This window comes from Bubalus kerabau, chromosome X (genome assembly GCF_029407905.1).
Source record: "Bubalus kerabau isolate K-KA32 ecotype Philippines breed swamp buffalo chromosome X, PCC_UOA_SB_1v2, whole genome shotgun sequence".
Classification (NCBI taxonomy): domain Eukaryota; kingdom Metazoa; phylum Chordata; class Mammalia; order Artiodactyla; family Bovidae; genus Bubalus; species Bubalus kerabau.
In genome coordinates this window covers 23,808,629-23,825,334 of record NC_073647.1, presented here as the reverse complement: position 1 = coordinate 23,825,334, position 16,706 = coordinate 23,808,629, and the positions used below count along the sequence as shown (strand labels likewise).

At 43.8% G+C, this 16,706-nt stretch overlaps 1 protein-coding gene across 1 annotated transcript in view; it reads left to right on the top strand.

Moving 5' to 3' along the window:
• Positions 1–16,518, top strand: part of LOC129639591 (MAP7 domain-containing protein 3-like) — a 39,048-nt gene extending 22,530 nt beyond the window's left edge. Inside the window, exons 9-18 of the mRNA XM_055564719.1 lie at positions 109–2,339; positions 2,884–3,014; positions 3,279–3,484; positions 5,635–5,764; positions 7,502–7,637; positions 8,833–8,937; positions 11,466–11,550; positions 12,590–12,779; positions 13,917–14,188; positions 14,893–16,518. Of these exons, the coding sequence (XP_055420694.1) occupies positions 109–2,339; positions 2,884–3,014; positions 3,279–3,484; positions 5,635–5,764; positions 7,502–7,637; positions 8,833–8,937; positions 11,466–11,550; positions 12,590–12,779; positions 13,917–14,188; positions 14,893–14,900 (3,494 nt within the window). The 3' untranslated portion in view covers positions 14,901–16,518. The remainder of the gene's footprint in view (positions 1–108; positions 2,340–2,883; positions 3,015–3,278; positions 3,485–5,634; positions 5,765–7,501; positions 7,638–8,832; positions 8,938–11,465; positions 11,551–12,589; positions 12,780–13,916; positions 14,189–14,892) is intronic.
• The last annotated feature ends 188 nt before the right edge of the window (positions 16,519–16,706 follow it).

Here is a 16,706-nt window from a genome sequence, read left to right as displayed (position 1 = left end):
TCCTAATAAACGACTCTGATTTTGTTTTTATACGGCTAATGGTACATTTCCGTCTTGTCAAATTTCTACCTGTGTGGAATTTCACTCTTTGTTCTCATTTATCCACAGGCATCCACAGTGTAATCCAGTATGTAAACATCCCCCTGCTTAGGCATAGCAGTGATGAATTGAAGAGTACCATAGTGCCTTGTCAGTCAACAGTGGTGATGCCTTTCCAGGAGAAGGTAGAAATACCTTCCAAGACTAGTGTGGGAGTGGCCCCCAAGGCAAGTGTGGAAGTGCCCCCTGAAGTGAGCGTTGAAGCACTCCCCAAGGCAAGCTTGGATGAATCCCCCCAGGTGAACGTGGAAGCACCCCCTGAAGTGAGTGTGGAAGCGTTCCCAGAGGAGAGCATGAAAAAACACCCCGCGGTGAGTGTGGAAGCACTCGCGGAGGAGAGCGTGAAAGAACACCCCGCGGTGAGTGTGGAAGCACTCGCGGAGGAGAGCGTGAAAGAACACCCCGCGGTGAGTGTGGAAGCACTCGCGGAGGAGAGCGTGAAAGAACACCCCGCGGTGAGTGTGGAAGCACTCGCGGAGGAGAGCGTGAAAGAACACCCCGCGGTGAGTGTGGAAGCACTCGCGGAGGAGAGCGTGAAAGAACACCCCGCGGTGAGTGTGGAAGCACTCGCCGAGGAGACCGTGAAAGAACACCCCGCGGTGAGTGTGGAAGCACTCGCCGAGGAGACCGTGAAAGAACACCCCGCGGTGAGTGTGGAAGCACTCGCCGAGGAGAGCGTGAAAGAACACCCCGCGGTGAGTGTGGAAGCACTCGCCGAGGAGACCGTGAAAGAACACCCCGCGGTGAGTGTGGAAGCACTCGCCGAGGAGACCGTGAAAGAACACCCCGCGGTGAGTGTGGAAGCACTCGCCGAGGAGACCGTGAAAGAACTCCCCGCGGTGAGTGTGGAATCACTCGCCGAGGAGACCGTGAAAGAACACCCCGCGGTGAGTGTGGAGGCACTCGCCGAGGAGACCGTGAAAGAACACCCCGCGGTGAGTGTGGAGGCACTCGCCGAGGAGACCGTGAAAGAACACCCCGCGGTGAGTGTGGAGGCACTCGCCGAGGAGACCGTGAAAGAACACCCCGCGGTGAGTGTGGAGGCACTCGCGGAGGAGAGCGTGAAAGAACACCCCGCGGTGAGTGTGGAGGCACTCGCGGAGGAGAGCGTGAAAGAACACCCCGCGGTGAGTGTGGAGGCACTCGCCGAGGAGAGCGTGAAAGAACACCCCGCGGTGAGTGTGGAGGCACTCGCCGAGGAGAGCGTGAAAGAACACCCCGCGGTGAGTGTGGAGGCACTCGCCGAGGAGAGCGTGAAAGAACACCCCGCGGTGAGTGTGGAGGCACTCGCGGAGGAGAGCGTGAAAGAACACCCCGCGGTGAGTGTGGAGGCACTCGCGGAGGAGAGCGTGAAAGAACACCCCGCGGTGAGTGTGGAGGCACTCGCCGAGGAGAGCGTGAAAGAACACCCCGCGGTGAGTGTGGAGGCACTCGCCGAGGAGACCGTGAAAGAACACCCCGCGGTGAGTGTGGAGGCACTCGCCGAGGAGACCGTGAAAGAACACCCCGCGGTGAGTGTGGAGGCACTCGCCGAGGAGACCGTGAAAGAACACCCCGCGGTGAGTGTGGAGGCACTCGCCGAGGAGAGCGTGAAAGAACACCCCGCGGTGAGTGTGGAGGCACTCGCGGAGGAGAGCGTGAAAGAACACCCCGCGGTGAGTGTGGAGGCACTCGCGGAGGAGACCGTGAAAGAACACCCCGCGGTGAGTGTGGAAGCACTCGCGGAGGAGACCGTGAAAGAACACCCTAAGGTGAGCGTGGATGCACTCCCTGAGGTAAGCACAGAAGAACACCCCAAGGTGAGTGTGGAAGCGCTACCAGAAGTGAACATGGAAGGACCCTCTGTAAATGTGGAAACATCACCTGAGACCATTGAGGACCTATCCCTTGAAGCGCATGTGGATCCATCCCAGGAGGTGAGCATGGACTCATCCCCAGATGTGAGTGTGAACCCATCTCCTGAAGTGAGCATGGACTCGTCCCAGGAGGTGAGCACGGAAGCATCATCTGAGGCTAGTGTGGACATATCTCCCGAGGCGAGCATGGTAACACTCCCTGAGGAGAGTGTGGAAACATCCCCCGAGGAGAGTGTAGAAGCATTCTCAGAGGCAAGCATGGATGCACTCCCAGAGGGGAGTGTGGAGGTGCTCCCCAAGGAGAGCACGAAAGGGCCTTCTGAGACAAGTGTGGAGGCGCCCCTGGAGACCTCCCCTGAGGTGACCGTGGAAATACCTTCCAAGGTAAAGTGAAAGATTCTCCACAGGTTCGAGAAGTGCCTTTCATTGACAGATTTTCTATTAAAATCTCTATTTTTTGTTGTATAGATGATGATGGGTCAGATTTCACAACATACAGCATTCTATGATAAAATATATTCACTTGAATGATTTAAAATTATCTGATACTCATTGTCTCAGAGTTTCCCCCCAAAGCTGGAATAATAGATCATTTTTAATAGAAGGGATAAAATAGAGTGGTTTATATGAATTATGTTTCTAAACTCTGAAGGAATGTTTTTGAGAACTATCACAGAGCTCAATTAGGATTTACAAATACAATTAAGTTTTGAAGTAAAAGAGTTATTTTAAATTATTTCTATGGCCTGTTTGAATTGTATAATATAAAATGTTAGTCTGGAAGAATGAATGAATGTACCTAAGTCTCATGCATGAAAGGAGAATTGGGATTTTAGGAGCATTTTATTCAGAATTTTTTTCTTTTGAAAGGGCAGCCGCAAAAGGTAATACTAGTAATTTTTTTATATGATCGTATTGATTTGTTCAGAAATCAGAAATGGACGAACAGCCCTCAAACCCTATTACCAAGAAGCGCGTACCACCATCGCAGATACCGTGTTATAGATGGTCATCATCTCCTACAAGAAGGTGGCGTCCACCCTCACCCATCAGTGCTAGGTAAGTAGCTTATTTGCAGCTGTTCCTGATACATGTTTTACCAGGATAAACCTCGCATCAGTGTTTCATAAATAATGGAGTATGCATGGTAATGAGAATATAAAGGGAAAAGCCTTTAAAAATTAATTTACCTTTTCTCTTATAAAATATCATATCATGATGTCAAGACATGCTAGTGTGTGAAATGGTACAGTACAAATCAGCACATATGTATTATCAAGTCATACCAGCCTTCCTCCATTAACTGTTTCTTTTTCCCTGTAGGCAAATTCAAAAGAATTGCCCCCCGTCACCTTCACCCGGCACGTCAAAACAATCGACACAGTTTTGTTTTTCCTATCAAGTAATTCCTATGCAGCGTACTGTATTTGCACAAAATGCATTAGGTACTATGGGAATGAAAAGCAAAGCCGTGTCTAACACCGTTAACAACTCTGAGGCTGCAAGCCCAAAGGATATGATCTGTGAAGGTGAGTTCCTTCACTAACAAGTTCATTTCAGCCACCAGAAAATCTCAAGGTAGTTTGGGAACTGTCCTTTTATTCCCCAGTTCAGAGAACTATAGGAAGCAAACTTGATTTAAAATAAAGAGCATTGCACCAGTCACACTGGCACAATGCTTGTTTTTTCTTGCTGCAACTTCTTCTTTAGCCCCATTTTTGGAACTGATGTTTAGTGTGTACAGATGGGTTGGATGAATGCCATGGTCTAGGTGGTCCCTGCAGTTCCTTCCAGCTCTGATAGTGGATGGCCCTTAGGTATTTTCCATCCTTGGAGACAGCACATCCAGCCATTTGTGGCTGAGCAGGTTTCCATCAGGAGCTGTAGGGTAGTTTTTATGCATAGACCCTAACATGCGTCAGGTCTGTATGTGGGTTCTAAAAAATACCATACTGGTTTTTTGACTATCACATGCATTCTTTTTTTTTAATTGAAGTGTAGTTGATTTAAAATTTGGTGCTACTTTATGGTGAACAGCAAAGTGATTTCAGATACACATGTATAGATACTCTTTTTCATATTCTTTTCCATTATAGGTTATTATAAGATACTAAATATAATTCCCTGTGCTTATGCTCAGTCCAAATGAGGTATAAATCTTTTATTTTTCTTTTTTGGCCATGCTGCACAGCTTGGGGGAATCTTAGTTCCCCAACCAGGGAGTGAACCCAGCAGTGAAAGCAGTCAAGTAGGACCTTACTGTTTCTTTTGTATGTAGTGGGCACTGGCACCCCACTCCAATACTCTTGCCTGGAAAATCCCATGGACGGAGGAGCCTGGTGGGCTGCAGTCCATGCAGTCGCAAAGAGTCGGACACAACTGAGCGACTTCACTTGCACTTTTCCCGTTCATGCATTGGAGAAGGAAATGGCAACCCACTCCAGTGTTCTTGCCTGGAGAAGCCCAGGGACGGGGGAGCCTGGTGGGCTGCCGTCTATGGGGTCGCACAGAGTCGGACACGACTGAAGTGACTTAGCAGCAGCAGCAGCAGGGTGTATCTGCTAATCCCAAACTCCTAATTTATCCCTTCCCCCCTGCCTTCCCCTTTGGTAACCATAAGTTTGTTTTCTATGTCTGGGAGTCTGTTTCTGGTTTTTTTTTTTTAATTGAAATATAATTGATTTATAAGAATTTTCCACAGTTCGTTGTGATCCAGAGAGTCAAAGGCTTTAGCATGGTCAATGAAGCAGAAGTAGGTGTTTTTCTGGAATTCCCTTGCTTTTTCTATAATCCACCTGTATGACTTACTTTTAAATACACTCATGAATTTTGCTTTTTGAAGGAATTCCACAGTGAATTCTTTGTAACATAAACAGTCTTTTTATTATGATTTATTGATTCCTGATTTCTTAAAATCCTCATTTTCATATATAGTTTATTTAAAACAAATTTGTCACATGAACTAAAATACTATGCCTCCATGTGGTCACCTTATTTTACTGATAGTCTTGCTTTCTTTGGTTATCCACAGTTAGCCACTTTATGATCAACCAAATATATTAACATGCTGTTATCAACACTTAGTGGAATAATTTATTTAATAAAAATGATGCACACTTTTCAGAATGTATGCTGGATATATTTTTGTTTAATTGACTTAAGATTTGTACACTTCAGGGAATTCCCTGGTAGTCCAGTGGTTAAAGACTCGGCACTTTCACTGTGGGGTTCATTCCCTGGTTGGGGAACTAAGATCCCCCAAAGCTGTGCACCATGGCCAAAAAAGAAAAAAAAAATTTATACCTCATTTGGACTGAGTATAAGCTTATCTTCCTCCATATTCAGTATATCTTAATCTTTTTTTCCATAGAGGTAATTTAGTCAGGTATCTCAAAACAGCTAAACCAAAGCAGGAACACATTATTTCTTTTGGCGACAAATAGTTGTTAAAAGTTAACAGAATGGTACTTCTGTTGGTGGCTTGGGGTGGCCATGAGGGCATAGGAATTGGGCTTTTGAACAAAAGCTATTACATAAATCATTTATAGTTTATTTATACATTTTATATCATGGACATACTTTTTTTTTTTAACATTGCACGTTGTCTTGCACCTCTTTATTGGACATAGAGGCAGTAGGTTCGCTACACTTAACTGTTTTGCATGTTAATTTAAACTAGAGTCTGGTAATCAAGGCACACCAGGACCTAAGAATGCTGAGGAGGCAACACAAATTTTGGCCGAAAAACGACGCCTTGCTCGTGAGCAAAAAGAAAAAGAAGAAAGACTACAAAAAGAGATGGAACAAAGGTTGGCACAGAATCATCCTTTCTATAGAGTAAATCTTGGTTGGGACCCAAATTCTGAAAGTCATGCTTTAAGTTAGATATATATAAATTCTCAAAGAGTAACTGACTTTTCCTTCAATGTGAATCAGCGTGGGGAACATTTCAAGCAGACAGGACGCTAGCGTAGATGAGTATATGTTCCTCTGTAGTCTGCCTGTGTCATGTGCTCTTGAGGTGTGCTGTCAAGATGCATAAAGAGATCTGCACTCACCTCAAGGGCCTAGCCCTCAGCACCTTAGTGATCACCCAAGACTGGCGCTGTTGGCATTCACTGGTGTCAGCCCCTTTCTTTATTTCAAAAGTCCTTTATAACTTCAGAATTTGTAAACCTGTTTATGAAGAAGTTGCATACATCGTGACCCTTTCCTCCTAAATACTTCCCTGTATACTTCCTAAGAAGAAAAGCATTCTCTGATGTAACCAGGGTATTAATAACTAAAATCAGGAAATTTATTATTTTATTTTCTAATCCAGGGTCAACATACAATTCAGTTTGCTATTTGTCCCAGTGACAGTCTTCTTTTTAAAGGTTTTTAAAATGACAATTCTTTCTTAAACGTTAACGTGTGTGTAATAGGAAACTAAAAAACACAAGAAGCAAAAAACAAAGTCATCCATAATCACAAGCAGTTTACCTTTTGATGTGTCCTTCTACCAGTGACATACTTTATATAATCTTTTCAGTTCAGAATTCAGTCCTTAAACAGTTAATAAAAAATAATATATACACACATACAGAGACAGTAACTGGTAAAGCAACTTTGCTTGAAACTTGTTTGTAAGTTTGAAATGAAAAAGTTATCCCCCCAAATTTGTAAACTTGGAAAAGATACTTCCTTATGTTTTACTGGGTTTCCAATGACCTGCGGGCTACAAATGTCATATACAGGTGTGGGCTGCTGCTGCTGCTGCTAAGTCACATCAGTCGTGTCCGACTCGGTGCGACCCCATAGACGGCAGCCCACCAGGCTTCCCCGTCCCTGGGATTCTCCAGGCAAGAACACTGGAGTGGGTTTCCATTTCCTTCTCCAATACAGGTGTGGGCTACTTCAGTCTAAAGGTTTCTTGATCTTTGAACTCGAGGCCCATTTGATATGGGTCCCTGTAATGTAAACCTCTGTCTACAACCTGCAAAGAAGAATGACTGATGTTGTTTTTAACTATTATTTTTAAATCACAGTCATCCTTTCTATGTACCTTATATGGGTTTGGGAGAAAGGAAGAGACGTTTTGAATAGCAAAAAAACCCTATAACTTGAAGGATATTATTTATTAAGTTCATGTAAACAGAGCTAGTTTCACATTTTAAAAGCCCTGAATACCAGTCATTTTGATTGGCCTTTCCTCCTCTGAGCACCACCAGACCCTTCTGTAAATTCCCTCTCTCACACCCCCATGTGAGATCAGGTGTGAGCATACATTTAGTGCAGTTAAGAAGGAGTGATTATATGTGTGTGTGTGTGTGTGCGCGCACGCGCATTTGTGTTTTAAGATGCAAAGTAGCCCACTACTTGATAAAAATCTTTTTCTTCTCCCAAAGGCTAGTTCCCCCTATTTAAATAGGTGAAATTATGCACATCCTGTGGAATAACAAAATGTAGGGAATCTGGTGTAAATATAAATTGTATTACTATACACAAGCAGCTTCCCTATAAAACTGCACATAAAAAGAATTATTATTTAATTTCATTTTCATCAGGAAAATGAAAGATGTAGCAAAGAAAGTGGATGAAGGTCAAGAAGACGAGTTTTCAAAATTTGGAGATGGACAACAACCAAAGGAGATGAAGAAGAGAGAGAGTCAGGAACAAGAAGACCAAAAAGTAGAACTCCAGGTTTGCTGGCTGTCCTTGAGAACCAGATTGTAAAATTCAATAGAAACCCAAAGCAAAAGTCTGTTTATCCAAGAAAGAAAATGGCCAGATGCTGCATGCTCTGGCTGCATTTTTACATTATGGTCTAGCTTTTACCCGGTGTTGCTGGCAGTCCTCCATTTCCATTAGCAGAATCCTAGGATTTTTCTAAGGGAAACAAAAGCAGAAAGCAGCAAATGACAGATGATCAGTCCTCTAGTTTAAATACATAAATAATATTACAGGTTGGCTTCAAGAAATCCAGATTGCTCACAGAGATTAAATATCCTGTGTGATATTTCCCAATCCTGCATTCTGTGGTGACATACCTGCACCACCCCCCTAACAGATGAGATGAAAATTATGAATGCCTCAGCAATTCACCAATTAGAATGTCTCACTAGTGTAAGTTAAATCACCTAGTATAATAAACCCCAAAACTGAGCTCAGACAATATTCAGCTTAAATTATTATTACAGCCTAATTTATATAACAGTTTTAGTGTATCACTTATCAAAATCAGTTACATGTTTCATAAATGACTATGCATTTGCATTCCTTGAGAAAGTATCTTTAAGAATCCTCTTGGTGCTTTTGTATTTTTTTTTTGTACTTTTATTTCACTATAAACTGTTATTTTTTTTTTAATTTTATTTTATTTTTAAACTTTACATAACTGTATTAGTTTTGCCAAATATCAAAATGAATCCGCCACAGGTATACATGTGTTCCCCATCCTGAACCCTCCTCCCTCCTCCCTCCCCATTCCATCCCTCTGGGTCGTCCCAGTGCACCAGCCCCAAGCATCCAGTATCGTGCATCGAACCTGGACTGGCAACTCATTTCGTACATGATATTTTACATGTTTTGAAGTGTAAGACTTAGCTCCTGGTACCTGTGTCAGTGGAAGACTACACAGTCACATATTTCAAAATGATAGTGGTCTGACAACCTTGAGGTCCTGAAGGGGATTAACATGCCTTCTAAATCGCTAGCCATAATAGTTAGCCTAGTTCTGTACATTTTTGCTAACACTTTGAAAACTGATGATCCATGAATGTTATATATATGACTCTCAATCCAAAGGTTACATTTTATTTTGGATAACATCTTACTGTTGTACTGTTGTTATTCAGAGAGATTGAGAGTCAGTGATATTTTTATACAAATTTCCTAGAAAAGTGATGCCAAAACAAAAGCTCAGGAGGAGGCTGACAAATGCAAGAAGGAGGATGAGAGGATTATGTTACAGAATCTGCAGGAGAGATTAGAAAGAAAAAAGGTATGCCTCTTCTCTGTTGGGGGGATTTGATTCTTTGTTTAAAACAATGTTGGGCACATGGTTCCAAACTATGTTTTTAAAAATGACAAGTGATATGCTAGCTGGGGTTGTTTTTCCTCTGTACTCTCTCATCTTAGGATCTGACCCCTTCTCCCTAGAACGGGCTCCTCTTGAGAACCATAGCTCTTCCTTGTGGACCACTGATGACCATCACAGGGATGTCTGTCTACAGCAAAGCTCCTTTGAACAGAATCCCTTGGGTCATGTAGGGGTTGGTAGAAGTTGGAGGTTTTTGTTTGTTTGTTTGTTTTTTTTTTTTTTTTTGAGTTTTTTCTAAACTGGTCTGGAAATTGGAGCAACTGAGCTTGAAGAAGCAGAAGGTGTAGGCTTCTCAGAGAGGCCAAGGTGCAGGCTCTTTGTAAGGTTCGACTTTTAATTTGTGCAACCCATGTGTCTCCTCTCGGAGCAAGGAAGACCTCAGACCAGGCTGAGGGACTTCCTGGCCTCTCCATCAGGAGATCAGTAACCTTGAGGAGGCCAGAGAGCTAGAGCTCTCCTTACCTTCAGGGACGAAGGGAACTCTTAGCCTTCCTGCGTGTACTCCTAGTTACAAAACCCGTGACAGCATTGCATCGTTGAGATGCATTCTTTTCATTAACATCAGCTTCACTCATGGTCTCTTTAGACAAAAATCATGTTCACAAGTTCTGATTGGTTTGCAATAATATGTGCTTAATCTAGTAATAAATGTCCACGTTGGCAAAAATCAGGAGTGAGAAGTCATATGGATTTCTGCGTCAGGGTAACAAGTACACCTGTCACCATTCAGAGTGTTTTCTAGATGACCGACGGTGAAACTGGGCTTGGAGGAAAGTGCCCACCCAGCTGCTGGCCCAACATCTTGCATTGACTTTGGCACAGACAGCAGTATTGTCTGCTTCTGGAACACAGAAATAATCAACTTCTTCAGGACCAGTGTTTTGTTTGTAATTATGAAGCGGACGAGAAAGCCAGATTCGAATGCCTCAAAGGTCGTCTGTGTGTTCCTACCAGCAGTGTATAAGAATTCCTGTTGTTTTACATTCTTGCCAACTTTTTAATTTGTGCCAGTCTCGGGTGCGAATGAAATAACATTTCACATTTCCTTGATTATTAAAAAGGTTGAGCATGTTTTTCCCCATCTTTATTTAGCTTTCATGTTTTTTCTTGTATGGAATGCTTTGTTTAGTCTTTTGCCCAAAACTTTCTGGCTGACTTATCTTTTTCTTACTCATTGGTAGTTCTTTAAATGTTCTAGGTACTTCTTTCTTGCTTGTATGTGTTGCAAGTACCTTCTCTCAGTTTGTGGCTTATCTTTTCTTATTGCTGTTTGCTGCTACATAGATGTTCTTGATTTTTCACATCATGGAATTTATCAATATTCTTGGATGACTAATGGAGTTGAGTCCCTTATTGGCCATTTGGGGATTCACTTTGGTGAAGTGTCTTTTCAAGTCCTTTGCCCCAGTTTCTATTCAGTCACTCGCATTTTTCCTACTGATCTGTGGGAGAATTTACAAGTTCTGCTTATGAGCCCCTTGGATATTTGTACTGCAGGTATCAGCCCCCAGGCTGTAGTTTGCCTCACACTCTCATAATGTCCTTTGATGAACTGAAGCTTATTTTAATGAACTCAAATTGAGCAGTGTTTTTTCTTTTATGGTTAGTGCTTTCAGGGTCTCTCATAAGTATTTGTTTATCCCTCCCCCCAGCGTCTTGTCTTTTGATGGTTTGCATTCTTCTCCGATCTTCTGGGGGGCTTCCCTGGTGGCTCAGTGGTAAAGAATCTGCCTGCCAATGCAGGATATAGGTTCAACCCCTGGGTGAGGAAGATCTCCCGGAGGAAATGGCAACCCACTCCGGTATTCATGCCTGGAGAATCCCAAGGACAGAGGAGCCTGGCAGGCTACAGTCCTGGGCTTGTGAAAGAGTCGGACACAACTTAGCAACTGAACAACAGGTCTTTTTATCCCCAGATTCTGTGTTCTTTACCATCTGAGCTACAAAACTGATATTTTGCCTATTTAAAATTGCCTAGCTGTGGTCATTCACATCATTATGAAAATGTAGAATAGAAATGTCATTTCTGAAAAGTGATGGCAGTCACCCTCTCAGAGAGCAGGTAGCACATTGGCTTGAGAAGTCCTGCCTCAAGCAGCAGCCAAGAACATTTTAGCCGTGGCACCACCTGAGCTTAGGGCTCCAAGGAGGCAGAGCCTCTACACCATCCCAGAGCTGTTGTCCCTTGGCTCCCATTCAGGGAAGTCTGCCATTTTTGGCTGTCTTTCCGTAGCTGAAAGACACAACTTGGGTCACCTGTCCTGTCCTCTGTAGCTTCTTGGGGCTAAAGAGGTTAGATTTCTTTTTTACCTTTTAATTGAAATGACAAAAGTTAGCAGGCAATCCAGGCGTGAAATCTACCTTCTCTGAAATAACTGTCAGGATGATTGAATGTTAGATGCAATCATGACTTTCTTCTCTCATTGTAGGCTACAGAAACACTGAGTGGTGATGCAGATGAGGAGGACAAGTCAGAAAGTGACAGTGATTCCTTTGATGACGTGCATCCATCAGGTTTGCTTGCCTTTTGAGTTGTGTTCATCACCATTTAGGAGCTAGACTGTCTAGGTTCATCCAGACTTCCTCTGCTTGTGAGCTGTTTGACTTTGAGCAAGTTACTTAACCTCTCTGGGTTCAGTTTTCCTGTCTGAAAAAGGGGATGCTTATATTGTTCTCCTGGGGTGGGCATGAGATTGCAGTGAGATCCCGAAGTACTAAGAACGGTGCTTGACACACAGTAAACTCTCAATAAATATTAGCTGCTACGACAACTGTTCTTTTGTTTTGTGCTGAGAGACTGCAGATGGCAGCTCTTTCTCAGCTCAGTGTGAGGCTTATTAGCATCTCACAGTTCAGGACCCTGTGTGGCATTCATGACTGACCACAGGTAGAAGGCCACTCCCTGCCTCACAGGGAGAAAATGAGGATCCTGGAGTTCTGTGAGTGCCCCTGAGGTACATCGTTGAGTCTCATTCCCTGGTGAGTGTGAACCACAGTAATGGCATTTGAGAAAACACAGTTTGTCCACCCTTTATGTCTTAGTGGGTATCAGGCACATGGGAACCCTGCTAGCTTCTGGGGCCTCGAGGAACCTCAGCCATTGGGGAGCCAGACATGAGCAGATGGTGGTGCTGCCACATGCCGGTTGCGCTAAAAGAATTTAGGCCAGAATGTCACTAGAATAGAGCAGCAGGAGCAGCAGAGGGGTAGGCTGGGCCTTAGGCCATGGAGAAAGGTTCAGATCAGAGGTGAGACTAAAATGAGAGGGTCGTCAGAAAGAGGGACAAGAAGCACGGAGCTGTCCTGCCCTCTAGCCACCATTACTTGCTGGCAGAGGGGAGAGGGCACGGTCCTTCAAGGTGGCCCTTGGTGCTTTCAGGGCACAGTGGGCTTTTGGCCTGACCCTGCCTCCCCAGAGTCCTGCCTCCAGACAACTCCTGTCTTCAGGTAGACGTCCCTTGCCCAGACTGGCAGGCTCACAGCCTTCACTTGGCTTGTCTTTCTTGTTGAAGCTCCAATTTTAATCTTGCTGCTTTTCTTTTTTTCCCTCTAGCGACTATAAATGGCATGGATTCATCCCCAAAACCAAAAACACATGTTAAAAATGTGAAGAACACTAGCAAGTTTTTAGATGTGACTTCTGGCCACATCCATAAAGAGACAAAAGCATTTTTAAATACTGACATGAAAACCTTCAGCCAAAAAGGAGGGAAAGACCCATTGAATCAGACAAAGAGTCCCAGGTGAGTCACTCAGTGAGTTCATCAGAAGACACCTGGAAGGGGTTATGATTGGCATCCTCAGAATGATGCACAAGATTACTGACTGAACTCTTAGTTTGTCCCAAACACTATGTCAAGTGCTCTACTTATAGGAACAAACTCAGTAAGGATGAGCATCCCCATTCTTACAGACTCGAAGACTGAGGCATGGGCTTCCCTGGTGGCTCAGTGGTGAAGAATCCGCCTGCCAGTGCAGGAGACGTGGGTTTGATCCTTGATCCGGCAGATCCCACCTACCATGGAATAGCTAAGCCCAGGCGCCACAATTATTGCACCTGTGCTCTAGAGCCTGGAAGCCACAACTTGAGCCCCACTTGCACAACTACTAGGGTGTGGCCCTTGCTCACCGCAGCTAGAGAAAAGCCCATGTAGCAACAGAGATCCAGCACATCTAAAAAATAAACAAACAAAATTATTTTTTAATGAAAGAAAGCTCAGAAATGGAGAGATGATGAGCCTTATTCAACCCAGCACCCCACAGTTCAAGGGCAGAACGTAAATTGAACCCAGAAATACCTGATTCCATTCCGAGTTGTTATTCACACTGGTTCGTGTTGTCTCATACAGTCAGGGAAGGGGACGTTGAGTGACTGCAGTGTAACAGACACTTTCTCTGTCTGAATTCCCATTGCAGCTCTGCGCATGATATTAAAAGTCCTCAGTGTACATTTGGGAAGCTGAGGGGCAGAGATAAGGTCAGAAGAACAGGACCAAATTCTTAGAAAGGAAGGCTCATTGGGTGATTGCCTGAAAAAGAGTGTTACTTGCCACTGAGGAAGGATACCTGGGAGCCATTTTATAGCGTAACCTTGAAAGTGACATCACAATTTCGGCCATAAATACCACCATTTCTGAAGGGGAAACGGATTTTTTTTTAAATCCCAGAGACCAGATAACTAAGATAATTCATGATCTAGCTAAATTTGACTTGAAGGTTAAACTCTTCTAAACTTCTTCAGTTATTTCTATCATCAATTTTGTGGACCACAGTTATCCTCTGAATTTGAGTTTTAGTGTATTAAGAAAATAATAAAGCTTCTGTCAGGCAAAGCCTTGGTTTGGGGACAATCAGGATTATAACCAAATATCTTGTTCCAGATCCTCCACCAAAAGACCAACCAACCGAGCAGCAAAAACTGGAGAGATGGAAACCAGCAGCACCATGGGGCCTTCTAGGAGTTCACATTCAGAGGTTCAGAAGTGGGTGTGTGACCGAATCATCGACTTCTCAAGAGAGACAGAACCACCTGTATCCAGTTTCCCTCCTGAGAGCCCGAAACTCCAGCTGAGAGGCTCTGTGATACCCTGCCTGAGTCACCAGCCACCTATAGACAACAAAAACAGAAGCAAATCTGTGCCTGCTCCACCAGGTAAGGCCTTCTCCCGTTTCCACTTCGTTTGAAAGGTAGTTGACCTTCAACCCTCCTCTGTTTCCAGCTGTGCCAGGGCTTGGCACCGTGTAACTTGGGAGGTGAGAGAGAAGACAGTGGTGGGTCTAAAACTAGGTTGAAGAGCCCCTCATTAAGTTAGTTTTGAAAACATTCGTGATAGGACCAATTGTTAATACACAGAGTGGGTTCATTTCAGACCATGGACTCCTCTGCACTCCTGATCCACTGGCTGCTCTGCAGCACACGGATCATTCAGGGCGGCGGTGGTGGTGGTATAGTCGCTAAGGCATGTTCAGCTCTTGCAACCCCATGGACTGTACCCCGCCAGGCCCCTCTGTACACGGAATTCTCCAGGCAGGGATACTCAGTGCATTGCCATTGCCTTCTCCAGTTTAGGACAGAGGGTTGGTGAATGTTTTGGAATTAGTCCCTCAACTTGTGTTTCCAAAACCAAAAGGCCTTGATTTTTCTTTCCTTGAGAAGCTCTGTTTGAAACTGAGAGGCAGCTTCAACCCATTTGGAGGTTGGGGAGCATTTATAAGAGCACCAGTATGGCAGCAACTTGGGGTGGGGGGCCTGCTGCTGAGGGTCCCAGGCCAGCCTCAGTGTGGGGCGAGAATCCACTTGCTATGGAACCAGCATCTTCACTAATAAACCTTTCTTTTCTTTTTCCCTCTGGTCAGATATGTAAACCTCGTCCAGCCTAGAAGAGAATCCATTCTCCACTCTGGATTTTGACCTCTGGGCCCACCTTTCAAAATTTCTCTGCTTCCTACATGAACCCAGCAAAGAAAATGACTCTCAAAAAAAAAATCATCTTAACATATCTCAGAAGATGCTCATATCATCTTGAGTTTTGCCCATAAGCAAGGGTTCTGAGTAAAGAGTCATTTTACCTTGCTGTAAAAATCTCCATTGTCTGTCATTCTTGTATTTTCATGCCAACACATTTGTGTATCAAGTGTGTCTTTGTAAAATGTTCACTCTTAAGCATATATAAAATGCTAAGAGAATCTTACACCAAAAGAAAAGTTTTTTGTCAGTACCTATTTGAAACCTTAAAATCATGTTTACTGCATTTAACAGTTACATTTGTTTTTGTTGTTTAGTCGCTGAGTCGTATCTGACTCTTCCAACCCTGTGGACTGGAGCCCACCAGGCTCCTCTGTCCATGGGATTTGCCAGGCAAGAATACTGGAGTGGGTTGCCATTCCCTTCTCCAGAGGATCTTGCCGACCCAGGGATCGAACCCATGTCTCCTGCCTTGGCAGGCAGATTCTTTACTGCTGAGCCACTAGGGCAGCCCCAACAATTGCTTTAATTTAGCAATAAAAACTCACATTCAGTCTGGTAGAGAACATAATGGGTCTTAAGGGTCTCAAGATTCCTCACACAAGTTTTGTTGGATTGTTCTTAATATACAAATACAGAAAGTTGCAAGATAGGGTAACTCACATTTTATCGTTAATGTATGTTTGTTTTTAACTCGGCCATAGTCTGCCGGTCCTGAGCACAGACACTGGTACCTTCAAATGCTGGCGGTCCTAGAAGGTGTAATTTTTTTTTTTCTTTCATCTTTCCTGCTTTTGTCAGCATTTCATTTTGGAAGTACATATTGAGGTTTATAGGAACATGTTATTTTTATTGTGTACATAAGGCAGTATTTGGCTGTTGTCTGACGGGGTATGTTCAATTCCTCGACATGTTTACCGTGTATACTCTTTTTCTGCTTATGTTCTCCAGGCCTGCCATTCAGTATACACTCAGGCTTGAGATGTGGAACCAAAATTTGTTTGCCGTCTGCAAGTGTGTAAAGGGGCAGTGTTTTTCTTCGGTCCCCGCTGTAGATAAGCACAGCACATACACAGTGGACATGCACACATGTATACATACACACATGTGTACACAGGATATATGTTTCCTGAAATCCACTGAATCATGCTTAAATGATTGACTAAAACTTGAATTCAGATTGGTTGTCCTAATGCCAATGAGTTTTCTGGTGGATCACGAATAGCTTGAAGCAGGCTCATCTTCCTTTGTAGCCACCAGTCTTGAATTAGTAAAAGGAAGTAGTTATTCTGATTCCCTAGTTCTTTGCTATTCAGAGTACTGTTATCTTTGTTATAGATCAGAGCTTGGTGCCTTAGATTTTAAAACTTTATATACACAATCTCTTTTATATAAAAGGCAGAGACAATCATTGTAACAATGTGTTTCTGATATATTTCTGCACAAATTTCACACGTTGAAACACTGTTAAACCTTCATATGTGTGCTCTGTGCAATAAACTTTGCAGGTAAAGCAAGTTTTCTTCATGTTTTAATAGCAAAAAATGTACTGAAGGTGGTATAAAGGTGACACCAGCTTGTAACCAGGCTATGAACACAGGCAGGCAGTACGTTTGATAAATAGTAATCACATCGTCTGATGCCCCTCTGCAGCCACTTGGTGGTTTGGCGTGTGCCACCGCGAGCGCCATTAAGACGTGAATTT